The sequence below is a fragment of the Phalacrocorax aristotelis genome, chromosome 5 (assembly GCF_949628215.1).
Source record: "Phalacrocorax aristotelis chromosome 5, bGulAri2.1, whole genome shotgun sequence".
NCBI lineage: Eukaryota > Metazoa > Chordata > Aves > Suliformes > Phalacrocoracidae > Phalacrocorax > Phalacrocorax aristotelis.
In genome coordinates this window covers 69,568,830-69,582,603 of record NC_134280.1, presented here as the reverse complement: position 1 = coordinate 69,582,603, position 13,774 = coordinate 69,568,830, and the positions used below count along the sequence as shown (strand labels likewise).

Below are 13,774 nucleotides of genomic sequence, written 5' to 3'. Positions count from 1 at the left end.
CAAGCCCAGCCTGCTGCCCCAGGGGAAGCCACATGCCCAGGCACCAGGTAAAAATAATTATTTATTGGAAAATAGTGAATTATTCAGAGAAGGCAGTAGAAAAAAAAAAACCAACATAATAATTCTCCGTACCTCGAACTGACCTGCGTGTCACAAGCCCTGGGGGCCGCGTCCTGGGTGGCAGCGGGTTGGGTGCTGCCCGGCAGGTCGCTCGTATTGCTGTGGGTGAAGCGGAGAGCAGGCAGGGTGGAGATCTCCCCTGCCTGGGGCTGCCAGCAGGCGGGGACTGCCTGCTGGGCCACCGGCGTGGGCCTGGCACCCCGCGCTGCGGGCTGGGAGGCGGAGCCGGGGCCGCTGGCTCCCGGCCGCCTCGCGTACCTGTGCCGCTCCGTGCCTGGTCCTTCGGTGTGGCGCGGGGTCTCAGTACGAATCCACGCTGCGAAGAAAGAAAGGGGGACACGTTGGTGCCAAACTGTCAGCTCCTACAATGCCCCGGCGTTACCCAGCTCCCTGCACGGCGTGGAGGGGCAGCGGTACCTGGAGAAGGAGACCAGCGCGAGGACACCCAGCAGCAGCTCCATGGCGTAGAAGAGCAGGAGGATGGCGTTGAGGATGGCTTCCAGGCGCAGGGCATAGGTCTGCAGCAGCAGGTAATAAGCTGCCATCACGGCCGCCGGGATGGTCAGGGCCAGGCTGATGGAGAGCGGCACCTTCCGTTGGCACAGGTTGCCCTTGGACCCTGTGGGGCACACGGTTAGGGGGGTGTCCCCCAGGGCTCTGCAGTGGGGGGGACACAATAAACAGCACCACCATGGTCCCAGCTCTGCTCCAGCAGTTCCTGGAGGGGTTTGGTGTCACAGAATCATTAAGGTTAGAAAAGACCTTGGTCTTTGGACAATAGTTTTGGTCTTTTCAGACACCACAATGACGGTTGGACTCGCTGATCCCAGAGGTCTTTTCCAACCTTAATGATTCTATGACCTCTTAAGATCAAGTCCAATTCCCAACCCAGCACCCCCAGGCCTCCTAAACCATGTCCCCACGTGCCACGTCTACGTGTTGTTTCAACACCCCCAGGGATGGCAACTCCACCACCTCTCTGCGCAGCCTGTTCCAGTGCCTGTCCGCTCTACAGAAATGTTTCCTAATATCCAATCTAAATCTCTCCAACCTAGTCTCCCCGGGGGATGCCGCCCCCGCCCCGCTGTCCCGAGGACTTACCAAAGAAGATGCGGGTGGCCTCAGTGCCGAGGTAGAGGAAGAGCAGCGCCACATCCAGCAGCAGGTTGGTTAAGGGGTACGGCAGCAGCAGCACTGCGGGCACAGCCACCGGCCCCCCTCAGAGCCTGCACCCACAGCCTACACTGGGCCTCAGGGCGGGGGGCTGCTGCCATCGGGAGGGCCGGAGGGACCCCGGGACGGGGGGCTCACCCTTGTACACGAAGATGAAGGCTTCCAGGAGGAAGTAGGTAGCGCTGTACCAGCCGTTGAGGAAAAGCAAGACCTGTAGCGGTGCTGAGGAGCGCTGGCGGCCTGTGGGAGGAAGGCTGCGGTGGGCGGGGGGGGGGGGGGCACGGACCGGCCTCAGCGCCGCGCCCCGACCGCGCTGAACCCCGCTCCAGCTCCCCCACCGAGCCTCGGCCTAGTCCCGTTACCCCGTTACCCGCCGCGCCGCGCACTCACTCCTGGGCGCCATCTTCCATCTCCATGGGAACCGCCGCTCCCGGGAGCGCTGCGCGGGAAAGCGCCCGGCCGCTCTCTCCTCCCCGTCTCTATGGCTCAGGAGGACTGGGCCGGGAAGCCGCGGGTTCGAGTCCCGCACGCGGCCGGAGGGGCGGGCGGGGGGCCCTGGTTGTACCTCTCCCCAGCCCCCGGTTCTGCCTCCCTTCCTACTAGGCCAAGGATCCCACGGTGCAAGCTGGGAACAGCCCCATTCTGCGGCTGCAAGCGCAGTGCTGAGCTGGCCGGGGCCAGGCGATGGCTGCGGGCATGGCGGCCGCTGTCACTGCGAGGAAGGGGATGCTGGGGTGGGGGCCCAGGGCGCACAGATACCAGGCAGCCACTCGAAAACACAGCCAATTTATTTCTTTACTGTTTACAAAAACACTCAAGTCCCAACAGGGGCTGTAGCACCGGGATGGACCTTCCCATGGTGCAGCCGGGATGCGCGGCAAGCGTCCCACCGATTCCCGGCATCCGCACGAGCTGTGCCAGCGCCGGTCCCGGGGAGGAAGAAGAGGAAGGTGGCTGAGCCGCAGCCATCCCCAATGAGGCCTGTGAGGTGCAGAGAGACAGCGGGAGATGGCGGGTAGCCGAGGAGGGAGACGGTGGGTCACCCAGAGTCCAAGGGGCACCATCAGCCCCGGAACTGTGCAAATTCCTTGCGGAGCCAAAGCGAGTCCTGGTAGAAAAGCGGGTCACCCAGGTGCACCGCCGTCCTCTTGTAGAAGTAACAGTAGAGCACAGCGGCTGCGGGAGGGAAGGGGTGAGGGTGGGCCCCCCACCTTCACCCCCAAAGGCTCCCCAGATGGAGCAGGACCCCACCAGGGACCCTGCGAACACGAGCCCTTACCCAGGCGCTGGAAAACAAAAAGGGTCTGGAGGCCTTCGGTCCACATGAAGCGGCTGGAGTCCCGCCACCGCAGGTTCTGAGGCAGACAGACATACAGGAGCCAGGAATAACCCATGTGTCAGTTTGGGGGCAGCACACCGTACCTCCGGCTCCCTCAGCCCGGCGTGCAGCACCCCCCACCCCAAAGGTTAAGCAGCTCAGGGGATTTATCCAGCGAGCCAGGACCTATTCTAGCTTCAGACTTCAGATCCTTGCAAAATCCCCGTCAATCCCCCCTGCACAGATGGCGTGGGCAGCACCGGTGCGGCTCCCTGCTCCGGCGGCCCGGCGTGGGTGGCCCCCGGCATGGCTCTAAGCGCTGCCCCTGCGGCAGTGGGCTGGGGACAGACCCTCACTCAGTGGCTGGAGGGGGGGATGGGAGCTCGATGTGGTGCCCAGGAGCTGGGGAGGGGGTGTGGGCCGCTCCTTCGGTGGCTGGGGCAGGGGCCAGGGGGAGTTTAGTCAGGGGAGAGAAGGGTAACACGCTGCCTGGACAGAGCCAGGACCCCTGATGGCACTCAGTGCCGCCCAACGCCAGCAGAAAAGGGGCTGCCCCCAGGCTCGGAGCACTGGTGTTTGCTGGGGATTAATCCCAGGTAAAGCAGGAACCGCTGTCACGGACTTCAGCGGGGATTACCCCAGCGCAGGCTTCTGTGCCAGCACGGAGCTGGAGCTGCTGGGCTCCCCATGGGGAAAGAGGATTTTCCAGTAGGTCATGGTAGATCTGTGGCCTTCCTCTCGTGGGAGAGGGACTGAAGGGAGCAGTGGGCCGTGGCTAGCAAAGCAAGCAGACCCCATGCTGCCCACCCTTGGGAGAAGCTGGCAGCCCCCAGCCCACCCCACCCTACCATAACCCAGACGTGGAAGGAGATGCTGAGTGCCAGGTAAGCCGCCGACAGCAGTATGGTCCCCTTGAACTTGTGGAAGAGGAGGTTGACCAATCCGGCCTGGAAGACGAAGGTGTTGAAGAACATGAGGAAGATGATGATGACGTTGAAGAGAATAGCGATGTCCTGGATGCTGCAAGAGAGAGACGCAGTGAGACCCCAGCCCTTCCGCCCCACCCACTTCGCACCCCTGGCGCTCACATGAAGAGGATGAGCTGGACGGCGGGGGCCGTGCGGAGAAGCTCCGAGAAGGAGTTGACAAACAGGTCGTAGAAAAGCAGGAGGAACTGCACGAACAGCACCAGGCTGTAGTTGCTGGTTTGGAGCATCTTCCTTCTGCGGGGTTTGGTGTTCTCAGCCCCGGCATCCCCAGTGGCAGAGCCAGCTCATGGTCCGGAGCTGAGGGGCTCAGCGTCGCCTCTCCCTACAGCGGGACCTGGTAGGGGGAGCGGAGGTTTTGTTTGGCAGGTGGGACGCATCCCCCCACACCTCACAAACTTCCTCTGCCACGAAACCCAAAGGAAGGTCAAACCAACAGCAGCTCCTGCCAGTTTCCAGCACACCAATGCAGAGCCGTGCTGGGTTCTCACGAATAAGCTGTCTTCCCTCTCTTGTCACCACGCAGCAGGCTCTGGTTTGGTCTTTCTCTCCCACCCTCCAGCCTCACAGCAGCCCCCGTCCCAGGAAACCGCGGGGAAGAAATTCAGAGATGAGGGAGATGTGCAAATCCCAGGGAGCAGCGTCCAGACAGGTTATTCACACCTCTCACTCTGGACAAACCCAAAAGTTGCCGACAGCTCTGTGGGCAGCGCTGAGCAAGCCACGCTATGGGGACAGGTTTGGGCAGTGTCCCAGCATCGCCCCACCCCAGGACTGCACACCCTGCCTGGGGCAGCTGGTCAGAGAGGGGACAACAACACAGTGAGGGAGTGGGGCTGTTTGGGGATAAGGACAGAGGCACAGCCATCCTGCCCGCTTGTCCAGACCTGGCTGACAGCAGCACTGGGGGAAGGAGGGACGTGACACAGAGGGAGGTAAGGTGGTGCTCAGAGGGATGGGGGGGGCCGGGGCCAGGAGAGTGGGGGCTCCCCCGTGCCCTGGCAGGAGAGCGCTGAGGCCTGCCTTCTCTGAAAGGCAGCTACAGGGCTGGATTTGGGGGGGAAAGGGGGCAGCTCCCTGCACCCCCAGGTCCCACGCCACCCCCCTTCACACTGCCACCACGCAGGTGCCCCCTCCGTGCGTGGTGCCCCCGGGTCCCCCCATGCGACCCCAGCCCCTAAGGAGGCTGCAGCGCCACAGGGGGTCCCGTAGGCCCCCGTCCCCACCCATTCCCCCCACCCCACGGGAGGGCTCCCCCCCACCCCGCCCCAGGCAGTCGGCGATGCCCCGGGGTGCCGGTACCGATGGTCCCGGCCGTCCCGTCCCGTCCCCCCACCCTAGGCCCGGCCGAGCCCCGACCTGCGGCCGCCATCTTCCGTCTCCACAGCAACGGCGCAGCCACAGAGGCAGGGGCGGAAGCGCTCGGCTGGAGGAACGGCGCTGGGCCTCTCTGGTCTCCGCTCTCTGTGGTTTCTGGCTCGGGAGGGTTAGGCGGGAGCCACCAGTGAGGCGAAAGGCCAGAGCGGCGCCGTCCAAGATGGAGGCGGCCGGCGAGGCCGAGGCTGAGGCCGAGGGGGCGGTGGGGCCCGGCGTGCGGCCTGCGGGGCTGAGGTACGGCCCCGGCACCGGGCCCCGCGTCCCCGGGTTCGGGGAAAGGCCTGGGGCCGGCTCCCTGCTCCTGGGGTCGGGAGGTGCCGGAGGAACCTCGGAGCCGGGCCCCGTGTCCCCAGGCTTGGGGCAGCCGTAGGGCCGGGCCCCACGTTCCCGGTGTTGTGAGAACCGTGAGGCCAGGCCTTGTGTCACCGGGTCTGGGGAAGCTGTGAGGGAGCCGTGAGGCCACGGCCCGTGTCCCCAGGCTCAGGGGAGCTGTGGGGCTCAGGCTTTGGGGGAGCTGTGGGGACAGGCCCCACATCCCCAGGCTTTGGGGGAGCTGTGGGGCCATGCCCGGGGGAGCTGTGGGGTCGCTCAGCGCTGTGGCAGGCATTGCAAGGTCTCAGAGCAAGTGGTTGGCTGAGCTCATGATCCCTGTGTTGTGCCGGAGCTGTGTTCTACCCACCTCCTGCCTCATGGTCCCGTGGGGCAGCTGATCTGGGGAGGGAACAGGGCCGTGCCCCCGCCCCGGGAGGAGATATAAATATCTATTTCTGGAGGCAGATGCAAATCACCAGGCAAATGAGCACAACCCCGCTTCTGCCGGTCACCTGCTCGAGCCCTGTGGGCTGAGGGCAGCACCCCGAGGGCAGGGCCCTGCCAGACCCGCTGCCCGTGCCACGCAGGGTAGTGGGGCTGTAGCCAGCAGGTCTCCCCCAACCCCGGTGGAGCAGGTAAGGTGAGGGCTGGCACAGGGTGCGCAGGAGGGATTGGAGGTGCTGGAGCTGCCAGGGTCCCAGTCGGGTATGGGGGTGCTTCCTCACACCCAACTGGGGTGAGCCCTGTGCTGTGGGTGCAGCTGGAGGGGTACATGGTGCTGCGAGGGTGGGGTTCAAAGGGAGTGTAGGTGCCAGTGGGGAGGCGGAAGGGAGGCTGAGGGGATGGAGAGAGTGTAAATATGTGTGAGGGAGAGAAGGGATCAGATCTAGGTTCTTGAGGAAAATATAGGGGGGGCTGTGGGTGATGGGGGTGGTGTGTAGGGTTACAGGAGACACCTGGACCCCCTGCAGGTCCCTTGCTGCTGTTTCCTGAGTGTGGCGCTGGGGTACAGCGTGCCAAGGCGGTGCAGTGGGGTGCTGCCCAGGGACCTGGCTCTGCAGGGGCCGGTTTCACCCTGTACATCTACAGCCAGCCAGCTCCAGCCCTGGCATCGTTCCCTGGCCAGGCAGCAGCTGATTCAGGGCTGTCCCTCCTCAGGGTGCCTGGTTCCCCTTTCAGTCTGGCTCCTCCCTGGGGGTGTTTGCATGCAGGCGAGAGCCGGCACAGGCAGAGTGCCCCGGCAGAGGCTGAGTGGGTGCCTCGCTCTCCCCCAGGCGCCGCCATCCCATCGCAGAGATGCTGGATCTGCCCTTCCTACCCTTCTGCGTCCTCCTGGGCGGCCTGGGTTTCATGTGCGTGGCCTTCGTAAGCGCCTGGTGCCAGCACTGGCGCGGCGGCTTTGCCGTGGACGGCAGCGCCCAGATGTTCAACTGGCACCCAGTGCTGATGGTGACGGGCATGGTGGTGCTGTATGGCGCAGGTGAGCGGGGTGTGCAGGGTGGCGTGGCCCTGGCTCGGCTCCTGCCTAACTCTCTCACCCAACAGCGGCACTGGTGTACCGCCTGCCCCCCACCTGGAGTGGCCCCAAGCTCCCCTGGAAGGTGTTACACGGTGCCTTGGCCCTGGCAGCCTTCGGCCTGGCCGTGCTGGGGTTGGTGGCTGTCTTTCGCTTCCACAATGACCACGGGACACCCAACATGTACTCGCTGCACAGCTGGCTGGGGCTGGTCACCGTGCTGCTCTTCTCCTGCCAGGTGGGTGCTGCCCTGTCTCCCCACACCCCTACCCACCCATATCCCTCGCCCTCACCTCCCCTCCCTGTAGTGGCTGGCCGGCTTCAGCGCCTTCCTGCTGCCCTGGGCTCCTGGATGGCTCCGTGCCCTCTACAAGCCCGTCCACATCTTCTTCGGCTCCACCATCCTCATGCTGTCTGTGGCCTCATGCATTTCGGGCATCAACGAGAAGCTCTTCTTCAGCCTGTGAGAATTGCAGCGGGCGCGTGGAGAGCCCTTGCAGGGAGGGAGGCTTGGAGGGGGTGTGTTGGGCTGGTGGTTTTCTCTCTGTGCCACCGAGTGAAACCGAGCACGGGGTGGCAAAGGGGTGAGTGATTCCCCCCTCAGGTGTGTGGTTAACCTGCCCAGATCCCTGCTGCGGGGTGGGTACCGGGTTGCAGGGGCTTAGGGTAAGGCTGGGCATATCCAGGAAAGCTCTTGGCCTCTCTTCTCCCAAGGAAGAACGGGACAACAGAGTACAAGCTCCTGCCTGCCGAGGCTGTCTTTGCCAACATGCTGGGGCTCCTGATCCTCCTCTTCGGAGTGCTGGTGCTGGGTGCCCTGGCCAGGCCAAGCTGGAAGCGCCCCGATGCTGACTTCCCGGACTCTTGCCAGGTACCAACTCCACTGTGGGGCTCTGCCGGGTTGTGGGGTGACTTTGGGGAGCTGAGCAGGGGTCCTGCCTCCCCCCACAGCTCCGGCTGGCCCATACCTGGGGAGCTGGGCAGGGGGGCTCAGGCACCGGGCTCACTGATGCTCTCCCCCAGCCCCTGCTCTCCGACAAGCGCTGACGCCTGTGCAACAGCCCCGTCGCTGCCCAGCCTGCCCCGCTCTCAGCCTGTCGCCTTGCCCTCACCGGGGATCCCCGCTGCCGCGCCTGACGCTCATCTGCCCGCGGGAGGGACAGGCTCGGCTCCCTTACGGCAGAGATGTTGCTGCGGTGAGGACACCTCTCTGCCTCTTTTGTGGCTTGGCATTGGCATGATGCTCATGCCGGCATCCTTCGGCGTCCGCTTGCCAGTTCCTGCTAGGTCCAGCTGGCCCCTGGACCTTGGTCCGTGCCAAACTGGCTCCCTCGAGCCCTCCCCGGACCCTGCAGTGACATCCCTCAGCGCAGCGGCTGGAGCTCAGAGCCTCAGCGGGTCAGAAGCCGTCAGAGGAGCACCCCTGCGCCTGGTAGCGCTGCCGCCTCTACCCCAGGACCATCTCCTCTGCAGGGGGGCGCAGTTCGGGGCGGCGGGGACAGAGGGGACCTTTGCACTGTGCCTTGTCCTTCATCGGGCTGCCTGTGCCTCAGCTGCGGGCAGCGGCACCAGCCGAGCAGCCTCCTGGGGCCCTCGTAGACATGTAATAAATCACTGGCTTCTGCAGCGCTCCTGCACCCACATCCTTGGGGACAAGGCGGGGCCCCCAGGAGCTGGGGGAGGAGAGGTGGGTGCCCCTGGGGAGCAGATCCTAGGGGTCATGTCCCCTCTGAGGGCCTGGCTTTGTCCTTGCTGGCTCCTACCCTCCCCCCCACCGCCGGTAGCTGGAGCTCCCCCGGCAGCCTGGGCTCATGCTGGCCCACCCCCCTGCTCACCCCAGGCCCTTGCCCTGGCTCGGGGCCATCCTGTGCTGCAGGGCAGGCTCTGCTCCGTCCCCTGGTTCTTCTTTCTGGCTTTCCCAGTCTCCTCCAGGCCCCGTGCCTGGGGCCGTGTGAGCCCTGTGGTTTCCCCTCTCAGCACTCGGTGGGGAGAGCTCGTGGTCGGCCCAGAAGCTTACTTCCTCCCCAGCAGTCATGCTCACACTGGAGCACAGGACAGGCTGGATCTCTGCTCCCATCCCTCTTTGCCTGAGGACAAATCCTGGACAAACTGGGTGCATGTCTGCCAGCCCCAGTCCCCACCGTCCCATCCCTCTTACGGGGATGGATGCTCTTGGCTGGGTTTGGGGGACCACAACGGTTTATTGGGGGTGTATGGGGCATGCTGCTACGTCCCCTGTCATCGCTGGAGCCCTGGGGGGGCTTGTGGGGGGGGGCAGCTGAGCGCTGGCTGTGCCTCAGCTCCGCAGCCCCTCCAGCACGGCCCGCAGCACGGCCGCCACCGCCACCGCCCCAGGGTCAGGCTGCAGCAATTGGGATGAGCTGATGTAGCTGGCTCTGCCCGCCCCGGCTTCCATGTGCCTGGTGGCCTCCGCCGCGGCCTCCGCGCTCTGCCGGGGAAAACCGGGGTGCGCTCAGGGTGTGGCCAAAACAGCCGGCGATCCCCCCAGGCCAGCCCAGCGCGGTGATTCCCATCCCATCCCCTGCCAGCCCGGCTCCCCCTGCCCCATACCTGCACGGCGGCGGCCAGCACCGGCAGCAGGTCGGCGTTGGGGCTGCGCAGGGCGTGCAGAGCCTGTGCCGCAGCGCACAGCGAGTCCAGCTGGGAGAGGTGGGGAAGGGGGCTGAGAGCCAGGCCCGCAGCCGGCTCCTGTGGCTCTGCCCCACATCCCCCGGGATATCAGCACTCACCATGGTCCTGTCCCCTGGCGCAGCTCCCCCGTACCTGCGTGGGGTGCAGGGGGGTCGGTTAGGATCCTGCAGAGGGACTGGGGGGGTCCCGCAGCCCGTGGCACTCACCGCTGCATGGCTTCGATGCCAGCATCCATGGCGTCAGCCCACGCTGGGAGGTCGTGGCGGTTGAGCAGGGGCCGGGATGCCGCCGTCAGGAACAGCCCGTAGAGCTGCCGGGACGCCAGCCCCGTCACCACCTGTGGTGGTGGCACAGCCAGGGTCCCACGGGGCGACAAGCCAGAGCTGCACCCCCTCCTCTCGCCCTGCACTCACCACGCCAGAGGAGCCACCCATCTTTTCCAGCAGCAGGTCGGCCAAGGAGGAGAGGAGCTGGGAGGGGGCTGCAGGCGGAGGCCGGGCACACACCCACTCCTGGATGGCTGCAGGGACGGAAGCGAGACCGGGTTGGGATGCTTCCTTCGGCTGATCCAAGGGGCCCTGAGGACCCCCACCTCCCCTGGGGGCAGCTGGGGACCCCTAAGTGCCCCAGAGGCAGCTGGGGGTCTCTGTCCCTTGGGGAGAAGCAGGGACTCCCGCCCCCCCCATGCCTTGAGGCAGCTGCCACCGGAGCAGGGATATTTCAGGGTCGTGAGTCCCAGGGTGTGGGGACCCCATCCTCCAGGAAGGGACAGCCTGGGGGGACCTTGTACCCCACGGAGGGGCAGCTCAGGGGCAGATCCTGCTCCCCAGCTGGAGAAAACAGCTCAGGGTTCCCCTCCGCCCCAAGAAGGAACGTTCCAGGGAAGACCCCACTCCTGGGAGGGGATGGCTGGGTACCCTGTCCCCATAAGTCCCCTGCCGATGGGCCCCACCGGCGCTCCCCGGGGTGCCAGCACCCACCTCGGGCAGCCCGGGCGTGCGTGTGGCCGCAGTCCCCGTCGCCCGCCGCGCGGTCCAGCTCGTTGAGCTTGTCCTGCATGTCAAGCAGGGTGCTGCACACCCGCTCCAGGACCAGCTGCACCCGCGCTGCCTCGGGCCCTGTGGGGAGGAGACGTCACCCCTGGGGAGACAGGAAAACCGAGGCACGGGGAGGTGACGGCTCCTCGGGGACTGAAGCTCCCCAGGGCTGCCCATACCTGCGCTGCTTTCACACTGCACGGTCCCTGGTCCCTCCTTTGGTGACGGAATCTCCTGTCTCTGGCTCGTTGCAGGTGCCGCAGCCAGGTTGGGCCAAGCCATGGCTGTGGTTTCGGCATCTGGAGGAGCAGGAGGTGGGAGAGAAGCGAGCGCCAGCTCAGCAGAACCCTGCTGGATCCTTGCAAAAATGTCCTGTGCAGGCAGCCAGGCAGCCAGCTCCGGGACGCCTTGCTGACCTCGTATCCTGGCTGTCCCATCACCCTGCATCCGGGGACCCTGTCCCGTGCTGCATCCCCGCCGGCAGGCACTCACCGATCAGCCCCACGAGCTCCTCGTCCACCAGCATGAGGGTGAGGGAGACTCCAGCCATCTCCAGCGCCGTCATGAAGGAGCCCACCAAAGCCCGGGCAACCTGGATGCCTCGGCTCTCTTCGGGCACGGGGTGGGGGGGATCCGTGAGTGGGGGGGGTGGGTGGGTTGTGGGAAGGGTCCCCAGGGGCAGAAGGACCAGGGAATAGTGCCCCAAGACCCCCCTGTGCTCACCCAGGCGGTGCACGGCTGCGCCAGCCACGATGCCCAGCTCCAGACAGGACAACCCGCCCAGGTTGTTCACCACCAGCACCACAGAGCCTCCTGCAGGGTAGGGGGCAGAATGAGACCCACAACCAGGGGGTTTGGGGGGGGGGGGGGGGGTCACGGAGGGCTAGGGGGGCTCACCGGGGCTCAGGGGCAGGTGAGAAGCATTGGAGGGATCCGTCATGTGTGCCAGCATCGTCTCCACCGCCTCGTCTGCCGGCAGCATCTGGGGGACACGTGGGGGGCCGTTAGGGTAGAGCTGGGGGGGCACAGGGAACAGGAGGGGACAGCAGGGCCCCACTCACCTTCATCCTGCGCACGCCTGCCTCGCCGTGGATCCCTGCGGAGATGGGGCGGCATCACCCCATGCTGCGGGCACCTCCCGCACCAGGCAATGCCTGCCCCATGGGGGATGGGGGGACACGGTGGGGGCGGCTCCTCACCCAGGCCCAGCTCCATCTCATCATCAGCCAGCTGGAAGGTGGGCTTGGAACCCGGGACGCTGCAAGGGGACAGGCTGAGACCCAGGGTACCTGCATGGGGAGGGAAAACAGGGTTAAACCTGGGGGATTTGGGGTTGATGGAGGGGCTCTGATTGGCCGCAACTGCCAAGGATGGGAGGGATGGGGCTGGGGAGCAAGGGGGTCCCCACAAAGCAGCAAGGGGTCCTGCATGCACACCCATGGATTTGGCGGCCGCTGACACCTTCTCAACTATCTCGTTCAAGCTCGCCCCTGCTTCGGCCAGGGCCCCCGCCACCTGCGAAGGGCAGCAGTGGGTGAAGGACTGCCGGACCCCGTCCCCCAAAATCCCACATCCCCACAGGGATGCGGTGGGGCCCTGGGCACCAGCGGCACCCTACGCACCTTGTGTATGAGGACGGTGCCGCACAGCCCGCGGCGTCCGGCTTTCTTCAGGGTTGTGAAGGCGCTGTCATCCCCCACCACCACCATCCGCACGTCGGCCCCCTCTGCCCGTGCCCGCTCCAGCGCCAGCCCGAAGTTGAGCCGGTCACCGGTGTAGTTTTTCACAATCAGGAGGGTCCCGGCTTGGGGGGAACATCGAGGCGAGGGGTGAAGGCATGGTGAAGCCCTGACCCGCACCCCACGGTGCCACCCTACCTGCGCCAGCCTGCGTCACCGTCCTGATGGCCGCCAGGATGCTGCCCACAGCCGGAGAGGTGAAGACAGCGCCGGCCACCACGCCGGTCAGCATGCCCTTCCCGATGTACCCTGCGGAGCGGGATGGGGTGGTCGGGGCTGTGCTGGGGGCAGCCGGTCCGTGGCAGCGGTGGCGGGGTGCTCACCTGCGTGGGCGGGCTCGTGGCCGGAGCCCCCCCCGGAGAGCAGGGCCACCCGGCCCCGGATGGCCGCCAAATCGGCGCGCAGGACTACCCGGTGTCCCTGCAGGAGCCGGAGGCCAGGGTTGCAGGCCACCAGCCCCGCCAGCGTGTCATCGGCACAGCCCGCCACCGAGTTCACCAGCTTCTTGGGGACCTGGAGGCACAGAGGGGTGATGGGGATGGCACCCCAATCTCACAGGAGTAGTGGGGAGCAGGGGGCTTCCCACCGCCCTGGGCTCACCTCCATGCGGGCGGCGTGGTGGGGACGGCGGAGGATCCTGCGCGGCTTTCAGCTCTGAGTCCAAACTCTGTCGCGAGGCGGCGGGGGCTGAGGGAGGGCAAGGTCTGCTGCCCGCAAGGACAGGCCCCCGTCCCGCCCAGGGGTCCCGCGGGGACAGCCCGGCCCAGTACGGGGACAGCAGGAGGGGTACGGGGCAGAATATGGGGTGCCTGGTCAGAGGGGGGAGCTGGGGTCAGTGCCATCCCCAAATGGGGGGTGGGGAACCAGGGCAGGAGCACCCCCACAACAGGGACCCCCTCAAGGGGTGGGGGACCAGGCTGGTAACACCTTCCTAAGCAGAGACCCCCTCCTGGAGTGTGGGGGGGACCAGGGTGGGAGCACCCCCCCCCAAGCAGACACCCTATTCTGGGGTGGAGGGGAGGGGGGGCACTGTCCCTTGGGCAGAGGGAGGCCAGAGTGGATGCACACACCTCCCCCCCAGCAAGGACCCCTTTTTTTGGGGTGTGGGGGCACCAGGGTGGATGCACCCCCCCATCAGGGACCTCCTCTCAGTGTAGGACCTGGGTAGATGCACCCCCTCCCCCGCGGCGTCCCCCTCTCGGGGCGTGTGGTGGGACCAGGAGGGTGCACCTCCCTCCCGCCACAGACTCCCTCCCGGGGTGCACTGGAAGGAGTAGGGGGGCTGCACTCCCCCCCCCCCCCCAAAGTGGGGACCTCCCCCCCGAGATATGGGATGAGACCAGGGTGGGAGCATCCCCTCCTCAGCAGGGGCCCCCCAGGGTACGAAGGAGGCAGGGGGTGCATCCCTAAATGGAGAACCACCCACCAGCAGGGACCCCCAGAGCATCCCCCTTCCCCACCTACCCTCTCGCCTGCTCCTCTGGGTCCTCCAAGCCGCCTAGGGCGGCCCCGCGCGGCCCCTTCCGCTGACGTCGCACGGCGGC

At 66.2% G+C, this 13,774-nt stretch overlaps 4 protein-coding genes across 8 annotated transcripts; 1 reads left to right on the top strand and 3 right to left on the bottom strand.

The window, feature by feature from the left end:
- Positions 1-43: 43 nt before the first annotated feature.
- Positions 44-1,745, bottom strand: TMEM216 (transmembrane protein 216). The gene is made up of 6 exons (XM_075095214.1): positions 1,684-1,745; positions 1,432-1,533; positions 1,222-1,314; positions 538-739; positions 379-436; positions 44-219 (listed from the first exon to the last, which is right to left on the bottom strand). Exons 1-5 carry the CDS (start codon positions 1,694-1,696, stop codon positions 421-423), a joined length of 426 nt encoding a protein of 141 aa, XP_074951315.1. The 5' UTR covers positions 1,697-1,745; the 3' UTR covers positions 44-219; positions 379-420.
- A 318-nt stretch (positions 1,746-2,063) lies between these two features.
- Positions 2,064-5,095, bottom strand: TMEM138 (transmembrane protein 138). The gene is made up of 5 exons (XM_075095211.1): positions 4,957-5,095; positions 3,700-3,934; positions 3,460-3,631; positions 2,573-2,648; positions 2,064-2,469 (listed from the first exon to the last, which is right to left on the bottom strand). Exons 2-5 carry the CDS (start codon positions 3,825-3,827, stop codon positions 2,357-2,359), a joined length of 489 nt encoding a protein of 162 aa, XP_074951312.1. The 5' UTR covers positions 3,828-3,934; positions 4,957-5,095; the 3' UTR covers positions 2,064-2,356.
- A 15-nt stretch (positions 5,096-5,110) lies between these two features.
- CYB561A3 (cytochrome b561 family member A3) lies at positions 5,111-8,428 on the top strand. The gene is made up of 6 exons (XM_075095158.1): positions 5,111-5,208; positions 6,561-6,766; positions 6,832-7,040; positions 7,111-7,265; positions 7,517-7,673; positions 7,826-8,428. Exons 1-6 carry the CDS (start codon positions 5,135-5,137, stop codon positions 7,847-7,849), a joined length of 825 nt encoding a protein of 274 aa, XP_074951259.1. The 5' UTR covers positions 5,111-5,134; the 3' UTR covers positions 7,850-8,428.
- Positions 8,429-8,916: 488 nt separating this feature from the next.
- TKFC (triokinase and FMN cyclase) lies at positions 8,917-13,761 on the bottom strand. Of its 5 annotated transcripts, none has more exons than XM_075095126.1 (18): positions 13,695-13,761; positions 12,831-13,039; positions 12,554-12,743; positions 12,369-12,479; positions 12,114-12,295; positions 11,928-12,006; positions 11,691-11,780; positions 11,553-11,587; positions 11,389-11,473; positions 11,215-11,304; positions 10,984-11,100; positions 10,671-10,790; positions 10,435-10,572; positions 9,868-9,974; positions 9,661-9,764; positions 9,553-9,586; positions 9,374-9,485; positions 8,917-9,251 (listed from the first exon to the last, which is right to left on the bottom strand). In XM_075095126.1, exons 2-18 carry the CDS (start codon positions 12,834-12,836, stop codon positions 9,160-9,162), a joined length of 1,692 nt encoding a protein of 563 aa, XP_074951227.1. In that variant the 5' UTR covers positions 12,837-13,039; positions 13,695-13,761; the 3' UTR covers positions 8,917-9,159. The 5 variants fall into 5 exon arrangements, with proteins under 5 accessions (XP_074951227.1, XP_074951223.1, XP_074951226.1 ...); XM_075095122.1 differs by having other exon boundaries at positions 9,374-9,463; XM_075095125.1 differs by having other exon boundaries at positions 9,374-9,463; positions 12,831-12,897; positions 13,695-13,752.
- Between the last annotated feature and the right edge of the window lie 13 nt (positions 13,762-13,774).

What these genes read in the sequence shown, in the direction of transcription:
- TMEM138 (XM_075095211.1), bottom strand. Translation starts at nt 3,827, where the DNA reads ATGCTCCAAACCAGCAACTACAGCCTGGTGCTGTTCGTGCAGTTCCTC. An exon ending in CCTTCCACGTCTGGGTTATG is followed by an intron (nt 2,649 to 3,459) that starts GTAGGGTGGGGT and finishes TGTCTGCCTCAG; the next exon opens with AACCTGCGGTGGCGGGACTC. An exon ending in TTTTGTTTTCCAGCGCCTGG is followed by an intron (nt 2,470 to 2,572) that starts GTAAGGGCTCGT and finishes TCCCTCCCGCAG; the next exon opens with CCGCTGTGCTCTACTGTTAC.
- TKFC (XM_075095122.1), bottom strand. An exon ending in TCACCTGCCCCTGAGCCCCG is followed by an intron (nt 11,305 to 11,388) that starts GTGAGCCCCCCT and finishes CCTACCCTGCAG; the next exon opens with GAGGCTCTGTGGTGCTGGTG. An exon ending in GCAGTGTGAAAGCAGCGCAG is followed by an intron (nt 10,573 to 10,670) that starts GTATGGGCAGCC and finishes TCCTCCCCACAG; the next exon opens with GGCCCGAGGCAGCGCGGGTG.
- TMEM216 (XM_075095214.1), bottom strand. An exon ending in CTTCATCTTCGTGTACAAGG is followed by an intron (nt 1,315 to 1,431) that starts GTGAGCCCCCCG and finishes CTGTGCCCGCAG; the next exon opens with TGCTGCTGCTGCCGTACCCC. An exon ending in GGCCACCCGCATCTTCTTTG is followed by an intron (nt 740 to 1,221) that starts GTAAGTCCTCGG and finishes TGTGCCCCACAG; the next exon opens with GGTCCAAGGGCAACCTGTGC.
- CYB561A3 (XM_075095158.1), top strand. Translation starts at nt 5,135, where the DNA reads ATGGAGGCGGCCGGCGAGGCCGAGGCTGAGGCCGAGGGGGCGGTGGGG. An exon ending in TGCTGCTCTTCTCCTGCCAG is followed by an intron (nt 7,041 to 7,110) that starts GTGGGTGCTGCC and finishes CCCTCCCTGTAG; the next exon opens with TGGCTGGCCGGCTTCAGCGC. An exon ending in ACTTCCCGGACTCTTGCCAG is followed by an intron (nt 7,674 to 7,825) that starts GTACCAACTCCA and finishes GCTCTCCCCCAG; the next exon opens with CCCCTGCTCTCCGACAAGCG.